This window comes from Antechinus flavipes, chromosome 4, assembly GCF_016432865.1.
Source record: "Antechinus flavipes isolate AdamAnt ecotype Samford, QLD, Australia chromosome 4, AdamAnt_v2, whole genome shotgun sequence".
Lineage (NCBI taxonomy): Eukaryota > Metazoa > Chordata > Mammalia > Dasyuromorphia > Dasyuridae > Antechinus > Antechinus flavipes.
In genome coordinates this window covers 420227270-420245581 of record NC_067401.1, presented here as the reverse complement: position 1 = coordinate 420245581, position 18312 = coordinate 420227270, and the positions used below count along the sequence as shown (strand labels likewise).

Sequence of the window (18312 nt, the reverse complement as noted above, 5' to 3'; positions counted from 1 at the left end):
TATTATTTAATGTGCCACCAAGTTGATACCTAGTTTGTAAGCCTGGGTGACTAGGAAGACTGTGGTTCCTTCAACAGTAAAAGAGGGAAAAATAAGGAAATAAGGGAAAGATGAGAATAGTTTGGGACATATTGACTTAGAATGCTACAGAACATGTGATATATATTATATGTACAGCAATATGATATATATACAATGGCAGATATATATATAAAGGACAGTTTGGAGAAACTATATGTAATCAGTGACACAAAATGGACTCTGAACAAAGCTAGAGATTCCAAGGGATGAAGATAAAAAGAGAAAGCATTGCTAGCAGTGTTTAAAATGTCCTGAATAGGAAAAAGTAAATACTTTGACCAGAAGAGTGCCTGACTGAGAAGAACGTGAAAGCTATTTGAAAAGAAAGGTTGAAGCATAAATGACTTTAAATCCCAGACAAGTTTGTATCCAGAGCAGGAATTTTGAACTTTTATATAGGATGGACCCAATGAACCCCTTTGGAAGTCTGTTGAAGCCTATGAATATCAAAATAATTTTTAAAAGCATAAAATAAGTTACATTGAAAGGAAAATAAATTATATTGAAATCAAGTTATCAAAATAATTTTCTTTAAGTTTATTAAAACATTCCTCTGATCTCATCCCCATCAGGGATGACAGGAAGTCACTGAAACTTGAGTTGGACACTGGCAAGTAGTCACACATAAGTATGCTTTGAAATCATAGTGGGGGATAGAATGGAGTGAGAAGACTTGAGGAAAGGGAACTAACTAGATAGAAGGTTTACAATTGTCTAGACGAGAAAAGATTCTGATTTAGGATAGTGGTGATACAAGTAGAGGGAACAAAACCAGTGAGAGAGATTTGACTGAGAGATTTATTAACTCAGGGAAATAGAAAAATTAAATTCAAGAAAGAGATTTCAATTGAATACATAGATTTGGAAGCAATCTCTGAAAACATGGAGAAAAAAGAGATGTCAGACCCTTGTGAGCAGCCATATTTAAAAGGCAATAGAAAAGAATATTCTACCATAGTAGTTTGGAAAGGAATAGTCAGACAAGAAAGAGGAATATGAGAAAAGAAAAATGTCATAGAAGCCAAAGGAAAAGGAAGGGATCCAATGTGTCTAAAAAGTAAAAAGATGAAAAGAATAACTGAAAAATGATGCACGTTTGTTTACTGACCATATTCTGAACCTAACAAAAAAAGTAGCTTTTCTTCATAACAAAATTTTAAAATTTCTTGTTTTTTAAGATTTCAAAGTGCATTAAGAAGAATATAAGGGCCATGATATGATTAAGCATACATATAAAAATACAGTTCTCAAAAGCGATCTCTAAATCAGATTTGACTCATCTTAATTTTCCTACCACTAATATTAACTACTGTATTGTTCAAAATACATTTTTGTGAGTACTTAAAATTAAAATTTTTTCAATAGAAAAATATATACATATATAATGAAAAATAATGTACTCAAATTTTATCTAGGACAAAATTTAGGCAGGGGATTCGGGAAAGGAAGGGGAGGATAGCTTTTATTAAGATTTTAATTTGGTCCATAAACAATTGAAACATGTGACAACCAAAAAAAGATTTTGTTCCTAAGACACAAAATCATATTAGTTGGAAGGTACTTTCAGTAGACATTTGGTCTGACACATATTCCAAAAAAATCTCTACTAAGATACATGCAGCAAGTGGTTTTCCAGCCTTTGCACAAGGCTCTTAATAAATAAAAATCCACTATCTCCAAAGGCAATGCTTTCAACTTTTTGAGTTATAAATATTGGGAGATTATACCTTATGTTGAGCTGAAATACATTACTCTATCAATTTTTATTCACTGAGCTTATTTCTGTCTATTAGGATTACAGGAAAAAAAAATTTAAACATACTTTCATCTAACAACTTTTTATAAGACTACATTCCTGTCCTCTCTTCAGTCTTTTCTTCTGCAAGTTAAACATCTATCTCCAGGTCCTTTAACCAATTCTTCATCTAACATTGTTTTGAGATCCCTTTACCACAAAGATTAACCACCTCTGATAAATGCGAAATGTCAATGTCCCTTCTGAAATGCGGTGTTCATCAGTAGTAGAAGCAAGAATGCATGTCTGCTTAACTGATGAAGAATGCAACTGCCTTGTCTACTTATTCCAATCATTTTCAGCAAAAAGAACTTAATTAAACACAGTTCATAGCTCTGTATTTGCTCTTCAGGCATTCAATATTACTATAGCTACAAATAATAACCTGCTGAGAGAATTTTAGTAGTTGTCTTTTAATTCAAAAGGAGGAGCTAATAAAAATAAGAAAAGGTTTGCCAACCTGAACTGGGAAAAAAGGTAGATTAAATAATGCCATCTTACTACTTCTAAAAATATTCCCATAGCTGTTTAAATACATGACAGACTGACGACGACAACAACAAAAAACCCCTTCCACTTACTGCCTCCAGCTGTTTTTTCTTTTGTACAAGTAGTTCCAGCATCAGGTTGACATTTGGTAAATCAAGGTTATCTTGATCGGTTCCCAATAAATCTTGAAATATTTGCCACCTGTGGCCATTCTGAAACAGAAGAAATGAAAAGAGAGAAGAAATACAAATCCTCAACTAACAAAAAGCATATCCTTGATACTTCTATATTTTTAAATGATAAAATCCCATTATGCTTGCTATGCTGCTTTCAAAAATATGCTAAGCCCACATTCCACACCACTGATTTCCTGCCAATGGCTCAACATTGCCTTCTGGATCAAATTTAAACTTTCTATCCTCATCGCATGTATAGGTCCTACCTTTCAGATAAAAATCTTCCTGACTCTCATTTGCATCTTCATGCCAAAAATAATCAAACTGGTCATTCATTCTTAAATAGTGATAAATTGCTAATTATGATTATTCTAGAACACACACACTCTTACATATGCATTAAATCTATAAATTAAGAAAGCTACTTTAAGATATCTACATTTTAATGAAAAGTGTCTTTAGTACTCTATTACATTCAACAAGAAAACTTAGTTGCTTTGAAGCCAATAATTGAATTTGTGCATTTTCTATAAGAACTTAGGGATATTCTCTCCTACAGCCAGACAAGGAGGGGTGTGTCTCTGACCTAAACAACAGAATGCCTTTCTACCTCTTTCCCCTTAAGTAAAAGCTATTTTCACTTAACATTTTTTTAACTTAACATTATTTTTATAAGGCCTATTGCCTTGGCTTGAGTATGTCTACCCCTATGGCAAGCTATGGAATATACATCTTAACTTCAGCTAGAATTTAAAGCTCTGAAGAGAGAAGTCTATAATTAAGACACTACCATCACCATTGCTAGCAGCAAAGAACAAAAACTTGATCCCAACTCTCATACTAGAAATCGGCACAGACCTAGGCCCAACTACTTAATAGTTCAATGCCAAAGGATTTTTTAAAAGCATTAATTATTGTGAGTTCATAAAGAAGTGTACATTTATATTTATAAATATATTCATATTTATCTGTTGTAAAGTTTCTGCTAAACAAAAATCTTTACTTCTCTCTCAAATTAAAATTCACAACAAAAGAATAAATAATGAAAGACTCTACTAAAATGAAATATAGAGGAATAAAATCATGAGAAAATTATTTTTCATATGACTTGGGACTAATCTAAATAAAGTCTATGTTGGACAAAAATAAAACATTTTCTTAAAGCTAAATTTTTTTTTTTGGAAATTTTAAATTTTAATTAAAATCTGATACAGTTTAAATAGTATCCAAATTGACATGTTCCCGTATTATGCATTTCTGTACAGCATTCACTACAGAAATGTTTATCAGAAGGCTACAATATGCAAGACATTATATCATTATAAAGAAAAAAATTTTTTAATTGTATTGGTCCTCAATAAGTTGACATTGCTCTTATAGAAAGTACATTCTCCTGAATTATCAAGAGATAATATAAGCATTAAGTATAAGTAGTGCCACTGCTTACACTGCCAAAAATTTTCAGTAAGTTCAATATTAATTCATTTTCCCCTTCTGATCAAACTGATGATCTGAAAGATTAGTACTGAAATGCAGGAGGAAGTTTTTAAAAATCCATAATATTTCATTGATTACTCATCTAGGAGCATGATTAGTAGCTTGTTTTAGTTTCATAAGCTATACTGAAAGTATTGAATCACATACTGTATTGAAGTAAATAAGCTTAATTTTATTTTAATTGCAGACCAGATTATCTGAGTAAAATATATGAAAAATAGTAACAACAAAGTAGAAATAACTTCTTTGAAAGAATGCTTAAAAGAATGAGTTATTATTGCAATTATCATCATTGCTAATGATAATGGGAAGTCAAAAGTAGTTCTTTCAAGGGTCTATTTGGCAAGATATCATGAGGTTCTTTGAGCTATATGTAAATGAGAATCCATGTAGGACTAACTCTCCCAAATACAAAGGAAATTTTGGACAGATTTTCAAAAATCTTTCACTTAATTTCTTCTTTTTCTCAATTCCCAATTCTTTTCTTCAAAATCTTATTTCATTCCCATAAGGATTTATTCTAATCAAATTCAATACTTATTAATAAGTACCTACTACTGAAAGCACAACTGATTAGGCAGTAATGTAGATAAAAAATATGGTCATTGACTTCCTTCATGGAATTTAAAGTCTAGGAAGCCTAACTTTACCATGAATTGTTTCAGAGAATCACAAACAAAATAAGTATTACAAATTGCTATACATAATTCTTAAAATTTTATTTAGAAAATTCTACAGAGATCAAACAGTTTCCTTTAGTTGGATCAATGATAAATTATTCTAACTTTCCTTAAGATTAAACTATTAGGTAAAAACAAAATGAGTTATAAAAAATAAGTTTTTAAAAAAGTTGAAACATACGGTGCTACTCACTGAATGGTCCAACTTGAACCTCTTTTCCTCAAATCTTTGCTTCTGTTTGAGAATGAGTTCATTTACTGGGAAGAAAAAGAATTTATTATTTTACATGTATCAGACTTGGCTATTAGTCAAATCATTTTAATTTCCTAAGCACAAAACATAAAAACAGAAAATATGGGTTTTTTCTCTTATTTTTGTTTACTATTAACCATTTTAAGGAATAGAAAAACCTATTTAATAACCATCTAGCACATACATATGTAGGGTTTTAAGGTTTCTAAGTTATATTATGTCATTTGATCCAATGATTAGCATATTGATAGTCAGATTTGATATTTTTTAATCATTCTTTATTTCTCTAACTTGACATAGTTGACCATTTTCCTAATACTCTTCTTCAATGTCACTAAACTGACATTGTTTTTTCTTGATTCTCTCTTTGATTCTCAGTCTCCTTAGCAGGATCAAGAGTTATTTCCATCTCTCTCATTACGGTGCTTGTCTAATGCCATTTCTCTTTTCCTTTTTGAACTAATCAGCTCATGAATTCAACTATTATTTCTATCCAGACTTGATCTCTCTCCTGAGCTCCAATTGCATGTAATCAATTACCTACTGGACATTTTAGACTAGAAGTTCACAGACCTCTCAAATTCAACATTTTTCAAAGAAAACCATTATCTTTTCCCTAAAACTTACTCCTCTCTCTATAATTCCTTATTTCAGTCAAAGACATGATATCAGCCTTGCAGGCACCTAAGTTTACAAACTTAATGTTATTTCTTACTCTCCTTTGCCCCACATATATAATCAAGTACAAGCTATGTCCATTCTATTTTCACAGCATCTCTCACACTTTCTCTCCTCTCCCTTCAAAGAGCATAACTTCTTCACTAGACTATTAGTGATACAGTCTCCTAAATGGTCTCCATGCTTTCAGTCTATTCCCTTTAAAATTCAACCTGCATACAATTGTCCAAGTATATCCAGATTCACAATTCTGACCATCAATTATTTTCTTGTTTAATAAATTCCAATGGCTCTAATACAACTATAATGAAATGCAAATTCCTCTATTCAATTTTAAAATCCTTTTAGCCATGTTCCAATACATCTTTCCAGACTTTCATGTTACTTCTCTTTACATATTTTATGTTTCAACCAAAATGAACTTTTTATTGCTCCTCACACATAACATTCCCTCTCCTCCTGTATCCTACCTCTGTACTGGTGATCATCAATACCTGGTAATGTATTTTTCAAATTGAACTTTAAAATCCCCAATTTATTTCAAAGCTCAGATCACCGTATCCTATGAGATTTTTCCTGATTCCTCTCAGATGCTAATATCTTCCCCAAAAAAATTCTCATATTTATTTTGTATATATTTCTTTTCATATGCTTTTATGTGTCTCCTTCTAGTGAATAAAAGCTCCAAGGACTGCTTCATTTTTTACATTCTCTAGCCCATAGGAGGCCCTTGGATAGACTTGGTAGAGTAAATGAGCCTTCCTAAGATATGTATGATGAGGCATATGGCATTATAGACACTATTATTTCCATTTTGGAGATGGGGAATTTGTGGCTCAAAAATGTTAAATGACTAGGAAGCACCTTGAGAGAAGAGCTATCAAGAGATCAGAGGCTCTTCTGACTCCAAATTAAGTAGTCTTAGCACAATACCAAAGAAATCTTAAGTAAGCTGAAGAACTTCCTTCCTCCTCTCTTCAGTTTCTTCCCCCAAATTCCAAAAGTTTACTCTCTAATTATAATGTAGAACACCAGAATACTAGCAAATCTTAACTAATTTCTACTAAAAATATTATACAGGCATCTTTCTAGGAAAATAAAAGAATACATTTCAGCAAAAGCAGCTTTTAAAGCGACCTTCTTTAACATACCAGTGGCATTTTAAAGAGAGAAGTATTTAAGAGGGGACAAAAATAATTTGAATGCTGCTTTTGCCAGCTTAACAACAATTATTAGACTATGGAGTTCTGTTCACCTGACTTAGTGATATATGTCAATTCTCAATGCAGTATTCTTTTGAGTGAAAGATACAGAATTTCAATCTTAAAGCAGAAAAGTTCCAAATTATATCAATGTATGCCAATAGATAATATACAGTACATTATTGTGATAGTTTTAAATCTTTCTATTTATTCAATCCACTGCCATTTACTAAATGTCTATTATGTGCAGAGTACGGCATTAAGGTCCAAAATTTGGAAAATATAGGCTCTGGCTTCAAAGAACTTATACTCTAAAAAGGGGAATAAATGACATATAAGTATTAATATATTGTAAGTATATTATATAAGTATTAAGTATGTGGTATCAGGTACTTTGCCAGACCTCGAGAGATACCAACCCACACACACATACACACACACACACACCCCAGTCCCAGTCCACCAGGAATTCACATCATATCAGGAAAGACAGTATGTACTCATATAAGTATATACAAAATATATACAAAACAAATATATTTCAACTTAGCAATGGGATACCAGGAGAAAAATGAAAAAGGCACTTATGTAGCAGGTTTTGACTGAGTTTTAAAAGTAACAAAATATTCTAAGGATCAGAGAAAAGAAAGGAATGCATTCTCAGCACTGAGATCAAACTGTGCAAAGGCATGAAGATGGAAATGGGGCATCATGTGTCGCAGTAAGAAGGTCAGATCAAATATAAAGTGTGGGAATGAGAGTAAAGCATCACAAGGCTACAAAGATAAACTGGGGCTAGGCTATAGCATGCTTAAGTGTCAACCAGAAAAGTTTCTGTTTGATCAGAGACAATGTTCACTAGAGACACAGTTCACTAAGAAGAGTGACATGGTCAGGACTCACTTTGGTAGTTGAATATAAAACAAATTAGAATGGGGAGAAGAGATCAATCAGAAAACTAGTGAAAAAGTTTAGGAAAGTGGAACATTTGGAAAGGCGTTAGAGTTGGAGTCAAGAAGTTGAAGTTGAAACCTGCCTCAAACACATACTAAATGTGTGACATTGAGGATATCATCACTTAATCTCTCTCAATCTCAACTTTCTCATCCATAAAAAGGGGTTAGCAACTACCTCAGAAGATTACTGTGAGAATCTAATGAAATATGTGCAAAGCATTTATTATTTCTAGGAACCATATTTTAGGAAGTAAAATGATAAGCTGGAGAGCATTAAGACATAGCTTTGTATCTCATAATAATTGTTATAGGAAATTGGGAATGTCGGGCTTGGCAGGGAAAACATTTATATGGACATAACAACTGTCATCAAATATCTGAAGAGCTGTCACATTTTGAGAGACTGGTTTTATATGGTCCCAGAGACCAAAACTAAATTTATGATTTTATGTCTAAATGATCTGATTTCATAAACCTAAAAAGTCATTTCACTTCTTTGTAATTCAGTTTCTTCATCTGTAAAAAGGTACAGATAGAGTTCAAAGGTTCCTTCTAACTCTAAATTCATGATTCTATAGCTAGATGATTTTTAAGGTTCCTTCCAACTCCAAATCCTATAGTACTATGTTAAGCATATAAGTCAATTCAAATTATGTTTGTTTGTGAATAATGAATTTAGGTCCAAGAGACAAATTTTTAAAAAAGCAATTCTCTTCAAATGTCCAGAAGTCATTTACAATGACATTTAATATATAGCATCTTATAACCAATTATCATGGCTCGTGTATGTTGGTTTCAAAACAAAAGCAAGATGACATTTGTCAAATTATTTTATAGAAGATGACCTTATTCTAGTATGGCTTTGACTAACTGACTTAGTTTCAATTCTGAGATTACATGATTGCAATTGTTATATTATATAGTCTGACCAAGAGGTGATACAATTAGCAAGATTATCTTTCATGTAATTAATTTGGAAAGATAACTGCTCATTGATTAGGTGAAGTCCCCTCCCCAATAAACATACTATTGAGAATTATTGATAAACTAACTTCTGCTTGTATTATAAATATAGTCATCTGTTGACATGTAAAGATTTCACTTTTGTAATTTTGGTTATTCAAGAGTTGGCCATAGATAATTAAATGGGAATTTCTGAATATTGGCAACATACTGAAGAAAATAACAAATGATGTGCATATGGAAACAAAATTTTAAAAAAATTATATACTATATATTATCAATCTACACATACACAGACATATAAGTATTTACAACATATATACAACATATTACATATAATACATATTACATTTACACACATATATACAAGTATTTACTACCTCAGATATATAGTATTTAAGTAGGTATTGGGTACTATGTACAAAAATGTAATAGTTGAAAATATAGGATAGTAATGTGACTGTCATGGGAAACATGACAGAAGGCAATGGGCAGAAAAGAAAAAGCTAAAAAGATAGGAAGAAAACAGAGTGTAGTGTGCCTAAAAGAGTTAAACATCCAAAGGGAAAGAAGAATCAAATAGAGAGAATACAGAGTCAAATATAGAGAAACAAAGAATAAGTGAGGTGGAGAGGAGTAGATCTTTAACAATTAGAAAGTTACAATTCATTTTCAATTGAGATAGTAATTTGAAAAGTCACAGAGATGCTAAAATGTACCACAGAAACCAAATATCCTAAAAATTTCTTCCCCAAAATACCCAATGATAAAGAAATTTGAAAAGACTTAGAAGTAAGGTCCATCTAGCTCAGAACTACATAAAAAAAGACAAGTAGCATACAGTACAGTTTAGTAGGGGGCCAAACTAGAGAAGCCAGCTCTAGGCTCAAGTAAATAGAGCAGCATCAAGTTGTATGTAGGGAGAGGAGGTGAGGGAAGAACAGAAGTATACATTGCTTTAAAATCATCTTCAACCAAGCCCCACAAATCATTGCACAGGGAACTTGGGGAGTAAGGGGGAAGGAACAGAGAAAAGAGTAAGGGAGGACAGGTCTAACCTTGTGAGGTGGGGACAGGTTGCTAAAAAGACAATACTAACATGTCACACAGCTTTCTACAGGAGCCTATCAAAGTTACAAGCAGGAGATACACCACCAGTTGAGGAGTGAGCAAAAAGAAAGAGAAAAAAAAAAAAAAAAGTCAAGGCATGAATTTACAATGGACTACAAGATAACTGAAATAGAAGCTACAAACTGCTTGGAGTTCTCAATACCAGCCACCCCCACAGAAATTAACAAGATTACAGAAGGGCCAGAGCCAAACAAAACATACCCATTCATTCAAGAATGTTAAAGGCTACAAGTCAAAACACAAAACCCCAACCAATCTCAGAACTGAGGCTAAAAGAAGACACTAAAAACAAATAAAAAATACAATGGAAAAAATGAAACAAAAAAGAAAAAGAGTAACCCCAAAACTAGAATACAGATGTCAGAGGGGGAAAAAAAAAGCCTTGGCCACAAGGACTGCAAAAATTGCTGGGAAAAAAGATTACAAGAAACAAAAATAAAAAGATAGCCCTCTGGAGGGGAAAAAATGGAAAAGAGATTAAATAACTTTGTAGAGAAAGTGGAAAACTACTCTCAGGTACTAGACCCCTTAAAAATTAATACTGATGAAATGTTATTTGTGATGACCACATTAGTACTCTAGATACCTTAGAATCAGCTGGAATCAGGATAAGCAAAAGTCCTTAGTCTTTATTCTTGGTCTTTAGAGGTAGGATTGAATTAGATGGAAGTAGAATCTCTGCAACTTTCCTTGTTCCTCTCCTACGCAGAGTGACCCTTCCTAGTCTTACTCCACCCGCTAGTTATCAAGCCAGCACAGAATAGTGGGAAGGGCCATTTTCCAAGCATATGCTTATAGAGTATTGTCCAATCACTAATTAGCCTTAAGTGCTCAACCCAACCTCAGTGCATCAACTCAAGAATTTCAGCTCTTTACAGTTATTCCATAAGACAAAAAGAAATATCAGAACAAATTATTACAGAAAAAAAAAAAAAAGTAAAATTTAAAGTATGTACCATGGGAAACTAACTTAGAAAAAAGATAGGGGAGAAAATTTAAGAATGACCAAAATTTTTGAAAATAAAAACAAACAAAAAAAAAACTTGAAGACTGTATTGAGATATTATAAAACATCCCATATTTACCAAAAGCAAAAAAAGAAAGTAAAAATAGATAAGAATTTACCAATCATCTGTTGAAAGAAACCACAAACAGAATAAGTCCAGGAATATCACAGCAAAGATATTAACATTGATAAAAGGAAAACCAACAAAAATCAAAATCCTTCAACATCCAGAAAAAAAAAAATCAAATACCAAGGAATCATATTCAAGATCAAATAAATCTTGGCCACAACTTACATAAAGGAGAGAAAAATCATGGAATATGATATGCAAAAAAAAAAAAAAAAAAAGATAAATATTTAAACTCAAGAATAATGTATTCTGTAAAAAAGCATATTCCTACAGGAGGAATAATGGATTTTGGATAAAATAAGAAACTTTCAAGCATTCTTGATAAAAACAAAAGGGCTTAGAAGATTGTAAAGAGCAGGAACTCTGTATGATTTATTTAATCCTACAAAAAGATGTTAACTCAGTGGAACTGATAAGACAATGAGTTATCTAGTTTAGCATGTGAATTCTCTAGTTCAATATGACTGATTTAATCTTACAACAAATAATGGTTCCCTAGTGATACAATTATTGGTTTGTGCTCAGTATATTGTAATGATGCATTTGTAAGAAAGTATATAAGGTGGAGCTCAAGCTCTTGGACTCTGGAGAGACATTCCATCTTCATCAGCCTTATGATGGCTCTCTTGCTTCCCCACTGAGACCAAGGCAGTCTGTCTGAAGGACTTCCAGAAAACTAGCCCTGGCCCCAGGTAAGGAAAGACTGTGAAGGAAACAATACTTTGGGACTTTATCCCTGGCTATTTTCCTGGTGATTACTCTGCTGAAACAAAGGCCTCCAGAAAGCTAACCAGAACATTACAGAATATATTATGAAATGCAAAGAAAATAGATAGAAAAATTTAGAAAAGAAAATACACAGAATAATTGGAGAGAGCTAAACAATGAAGGGATGTATTCTAAAGGGGAAGAATAAAATCTCTTCAGATTCTTATATCTTCAAGGACTACAGTGAGAAGGAAATAAAACAAAAATGGGATCTATGTAAGGGTATTTTTTTTTTTTTATGACAGAAAATGGACAGAAAAACAACACACTATGGAATAAATAAGGAAGAAGATAGAAGCTTACTTATTTCAGAGAATGGGGCACAGAAGAAAAGTCTACAAACATAGAGGGGTGTGGAGAGCAGTGTAACAGGATCCCATTCTTACCTGAACAAGACAAAGGACTGAAAATATACACATACTCACAGAGATAATAGGGTTTGAAATGTAACTCAACACACAAATAGGCACGAAAATGGTAAAAGAAATGGAATTCAAGAAAGGAACAGGCTCAGAAAGAATTATCACATGAGAAACTTCAATTTCAGTGAATCTATCATAAAAGAGAGATTTAAAAAAAGAGCATAAGAAAGAGAGATCTTGACTTGGTAAATAAAGTAAACAAGGAACAAACCATATAAATTATAGATAACTAATATTGAGAAATTTTTTCTCTTTCTCTATCCCCTTATAAAGAAGAGGCTACGAAAAGAAAAAGAAAAAAGCATAAAAAGGCATGGAAGGAAAATATGCAAATTATAATAATAATGAAGATAAATTAGAAGCCCTCACCTAGAAAATGGGAAAGTCAGGAGAATAAACTGGAAAACAATTTAAAAATGTTACTTACAGTAAATAACACACACAGATACATACATAATTAAAATGAGAAATTGGCAAAGAATATATTATGTTTTAAGCAAACTCAAAAACTATGCATAAAGGAAAAATTCTTAACAATACAAGAAACAAAAAGTTTAATGAGGAAAAATGGACAATTCTAATCATAAAAAATTGAAAACTGTTCTCACAAACAAAAGTAACGCAGCTAGAATTATGAGAGTAATGATTAACAAGAGAAAAATCTTTGTGGGAAATTTCTCCAATAAAGGCCTGGAATATATCTAAGATGCATAATGAACTTATATGTGTAATGTATATAGGAATATTTATATTTATCTTTTGACTATCCTCTAAGGAACATCACTTGTTCATAAATATTCATGTTTACAAATGTGTGTGAAACACACACGTGTTTACATATATATATATGTGAATTGTGTGTATATAAATAAAATTTTATGTGTAAATATATATGTATATGAGAACCTATGAAAAGAAAAAGCACAAAGAAGCAAAAAAAAAAGAAAAAATATCAAAAATGATTTCAAAGCAAGAATGTTGAATTTATTATAATTCCTGAAAAATCTTTAACTATACCACATATATCATATAATAATTTTTTTAACAAATAAGGATGTCTAAATTATATTGCTAGTGATATAAATACTCGCCATACTGATTTTTAAATACTATGGAATTTAACCTTTAAAAAATATATAACTACCTCTTATGTAAGACCCATTTCCAAAGATTTAAAATAGTATTCACAGATTATCAGTCGTACAACAATTTCCCCAAACCGTGAATTTACATACTATATTTAGCATATTTGTTTTTATTATTCAAACACTCTATTTCTTACCTTGTTCTACAAAATGCCATTATTCCAAGGATTTTCATTTCTAATCTGACAAAAGTTATTCAGATTCAACAGATTCCTTCCAACTTTTATTGATGCAAAGACAGAACTGAATTTAACTTTATATTTTTAATCATTAAAAAGTTTTGTAAGACAAGTGAAAACTAATATTATTTACTTATATAATGTGATCATGCAATTTTATTCTTATGAGGTTAAATGATATTATTCAACTAACAAAACACCTTGAAGTTTACAAAGTGCTTCACATATTTTCTAAAGTGATCCTCACAACAACCAGAGGAAGAAAGAGCTATTATTATCCCCATTATACAAATACACTTAGGCACAAAGAGAATAAGTAACTTGTCCAGGATAACAGAATTAAAGTTAAAGTTAATTAAGTTATTGAGGAGTCTTCCTTATATCAAGTACAGTCCTTTATTCACTGTACCATCTAACTTCTCTCAAAGAGGAACAGACAACCACTACAAAAGCAACACTCACAAATCAAAAGTATACATTATTAAAAAAAAAAAAAAAAAAGATGATTGCCCAAAATATTAGTTTTAGATTTAAGTATTGGTTTTCTAACAGGTATAGCCAAATCTTCTAGCAACGAAATAGTAGTTATTGGTCTCTAAGAAAGTCAAAAGTTTTCAGGTATATACAATGAAGCTCTAATATATATATATATTCATTGCCAAATACTCACCTAAGAAATTAGGGTAAAGATGGTCAATATTGTCCACAACATAGTTACACTTGGGACACCTATTATTGTCTTCCAGGCTCTGATGGATACATTTATAGCTATTGGTAAGGAAAGGAAAAAGAAAAAAAAAAAAATCAATGACACATTTATATGCTTAAAAAGGTATGTAGTATGAGATGCATGATTTTTAAAATTTTGTTTAGTATTTTTTATATTCCCCCATTTAACATTCGTTTTTAAAAATTTTAATTCTAAATTCTGTTCCTTCCTCTCTTCATACACCCCCTCATTGAGAAGGCAAGCAATTCAATGTTAAGTTATGCATGTATAGTCATGCAAAAGATATTTCACTATTAGTCATGTTGCGAAAGAAAACAGACAAAAAAATAAATAAAAGTTTAAAAAGTATACTTCATTCTGTATTCAAAAACTATTAGTTCTTTCTGTGGGAATGGATAGCATTTTTCATCTTAAGTCCTTCAGAGTTGTTTTGGATCGATATTAGCTTAAAGCCCTCTAAATATCTCCAAATCCAAAGGTTCTGTCCTTTAGCCTCTGCCTCTGCTTTCTTCAGCCTCCAACCAGCACAGAGATGGAATGAATCTCTTGTCTCCTTCACTTGGAGCTCAGCTAGCTTTCTGATGAGTCTTTCAGACCAGCTTGGTCTCAGTGGGGGAAGTGCAGGAGCCCAGCCACCTACCACAGTGGTGTGAGATGAATCTGGTTGTCCACTGAACTCTCCACTCGTAGCTTTAGCCTCTGAAAACTCTTCTTCTGCCACCAGCCAGCCAAATGGAAAATATTCTCCTTGCCTCGGAGAGAGGGCTTCTGGCGTAATTCCGCTGAAATCTCCCAAAGTGCTCTGTGTCTGCACCAGAGTGCTCCTCTCCAATGCAGCTGAACTCTCTTCCGCGACCAGCCAGCCAAGTGGAATATATTCTTGAATATGTATACCATGTATAGCTAAGTCATTCACAACTGATCATTTAAAATAACTACTGAAGGATGATTTCAGAAAGGCCTGGAATGACTTACATGAACTGATGCTGACTGAAATGAACAGGACCAGGAGATCATTATATATTTCAACAACAATACTATATGATGATCAATTCTGATGGACGTGGCCCTCTTCAACAATGAGATGAACTAAATCAGTTCCAATAGAGCAGTAATGAATTGAATCAGCTACACCCAGAGAAAGAACTCTGGGAGATGACTATGAACCACTACAAACAATTCCCAATCCCTATATTTTCGCCTGCCTGCATTTTTGATTTCCTTTACAGGCTAATTGTACACTATTTCAAAGTCCAATTCTTTTTGTACAGCAAAATAACTGTATAGACATGTATATATACACACATACACGCACACATATATTTATTTATGTATTTGACTTATACTTTAACGTATTTAACGTGTATTGGTCAACCTGCTATCTTGGGGAGGGAATGGGAGGAAGAAGGGGAAAAATTGGACAAAAGGTTTTGCAATTGTCAATGCTGAAAAATTACTCATGCATGTATCTTGTAAATTAAAAGCTATATAATAAAAATAAAATAAAATAACTGCTGATAACTTTGTATAAGTACATGTCACTTTGCATCAAGCTTCTGTAAGTTTTTTCAGGTTTTTCTGAGCATTCTGCTCATCATTTCTTATGGCACAATAATGTTCCATCACAATTACATAACATAATTTGTTCAGCCCAATTAATTTCCAAATCTTTGCCACCAAAAAAAGAACTGCTACAAATATTTTTGTACATACACATCCTTTTCCTTTAAAAAAAAAATCTTTTTGGATAATCACCTAATAATGGTATTGTCAAGTCAAAATGTGTAATGTTCTCTCTAAAATGTAATGTTCTCTGTTAAGATTTTCTTGGGGTCTCTGGAGGCAGCCTTCCTTTCAATTCAGTAATCACACAAGTGCAGCCAAGTGTTAAAGTCCAAATCCTTTATTGTCTCCTTCAAAGTCGTATTTCTTTCACTTGGCATTCGGCTAGTTTTCTGGGGGCCTCCCAGAGTCTTGGTTTCAGTGGAGAAGCGAAGGAGGAGAGACTGCCACAAGGTAGTGTTATTTGGGATGAATCTGTCTAAGTCCAAGGGTTTGTGCTCCAGCCTTCAGCCTCCAGCCTTGTGTCCACTTGTCCCTGAATCTCTCTGGCTGAGGCTTTTAGCTTATATGCCCCACACTGAGTACAAACCAATCATTATATCACTAAGAAACCATTATTTGTTATAGGATTAAATCAATGCTAAACTAGATTTTACAATTGTTTCCTCAATTCCACTTAGTAACTTGTTTCAAGTTCTGGTCCATAACATCTCCATAAGATTAAATCAAGCATATTGAACCATGCTAAATTAGATAACTATTGTCTCTATCAATTCCACTGACTTAGTACTTTGTAAGAATCCTTTGATTCAAGTTCAAAGTTCTGGCCCATAACAAAAATGCTCTACAGAAAGAATGAATCAGGTCACAACTATACCAACAATACATTTTTCTCACATCTCCTCCAATATTTGTCATATTCTTTTTCTGTTGTATTAACCAATCTAATACATATAAGATAGTACCTCAGAATTGTTTCAATTTTCATTTCTCTAATAGTGATCTAGAGCATTTTTCCATATTGTTACAGGTAGCTGTGATTACTTCATCTGAAAACTGTTCCTATCCTTTAATCTTTTTTCAGTTGGAGAATGGTCCTTATTTGTACAAATTTTACTTAGTTCTCTCTATGTTTGAGAAATGAGGACTTTAACAGAGAAACTTGCTTCAATTTTATTTTCACAGTTATGACGCTAATTGCATTTTCCTCCATCCAATTTGCCCCTCTGTTTATTCTATTGTCTTTCTCCTTTAAAACTGTCCTTGCTCAAAAGTGGTTTGCTTCTGACTACTGTGTCCATTCTGATTACCCTGTCCATTCTTTCCCTTACATCACTCCACTCTTTTCTTATCCCCTTTCCCTCCTACAAATATGGAAATGATTTTAAAGAACTAAATACATTTAACTCATATTAGACTGCTAGATCTCTTGGGAAAGAGGAAAGAAGAGGGAAAGAAGAAAAACTTTAAACACAAGGTTTTGCAAAGGTGAATGTTGTAAAGTATCTTTGCATGTATTTTGAAAAATAAAATACTATTTCAAAAAAAAGTAAACAAGGAAGGGAAAAAAATAACTATAGTCTCTAAAGGTTAAAATGTTTACACCTCTACATGGGAAAATGATACTTGTAGGAACAATGATATCTGTAACTTGAGAATCTTTATCTTTGTTAGGGCAGCTAGAAAGTGTGTGTGTGTGTGTGTGTGTGTGTGTGTGTGTGTGTGTGTACGTACATACATAGAGAGTATAGTTATAAGATGACTTTAATGTGATAAAATAAAATAAAAAAATTAGAGGTCAGAAAAAATGTACTGGAGAAAGAAGGGGAGGCACAAAAACCCTACAACAGTTGAGGGAAAGGAAGGCGAATAAAGAGCATTGTTTGAACCTTAATTTCTTTGGATTTGGTTGAAAGAGAAAATAACATACATACTTAGTTTGATATAGAAATTTGTCTCCCCTTTAGGGAAGTAGAAAGGGAAAAGAAAGGGGAAAGATAATAGAAAGGAAGGCAGAAGTAGGAATAAGGAATAAAAAAGGAGAGGCTGATAAAAGGGAAGGCAGACTAAGGAAGGTGCAAGTCAGAAGCAAAACACTGGTGAGTAGGAAAAAGGTGAGAGAGAAAAGTATAACTTGGGGAAAAATAGGATGTTGAGAAATAAAGAGTTCATAATCTTAACTGTGAATGTGAATGAGATGCACTCTCCCATAAAACTGAAGCATAACGAATGTTTGTGGCAGCCCTCTTTGTAGTGGCCAGAAACTGGAAACTGAATGGATGCCCATCAATTGGAGAATGGCTGAATAAATTGTGGTATATGAATATTATGGAATATTATTGTTCGGTAAGAAATGACTAACAGGATGATTTCAGAAAGGCCTGGAGAGACTTACACGAACTGATGCTGAGTGAAATGAGCAGAGCCAGGAGATCATTATATGTAATGACCGCGTATTTAAAATCAGC

General features: G+C 32.6%; 1 protein-coding gene across 4 annotated transcripts in view; it reads right to left on the bottom strand.

Moving 5' to 3' along the window:
* Positions 1 to 18312, bottom strand: part of COP1 (COP1 E3 ubiquitin ligase) — a 240146-nt gene that overhangs the window by 191154 nt on the left and 30680 nt on the right. For 2 of the 4 annotated variants that reach the window (XM_051998899.1, XM_051998901.1), the window contains exons 3-5: positions 14222 to 14319; positions 4900 to 4976; positions 2458 to 2577 (exon numbers count right to left, since the gene is read on the bottom strand). In XM_051998899.1, coding sequence (XP_051854859.1) covers positions 2458 to 2577; positions 4900 to 4976; positions 14222 to 14319 — 295 coding nt within the window. The remainder of the gene's footprint in view (positions 1 to 2457; positions 2578 to 4899; positions 4977 to 14221; positions 14320 to 18312) is intronic. The other 2 variants (XM_051998900.1, XM_051998902.1) reach the window with 1 other exon arrangement.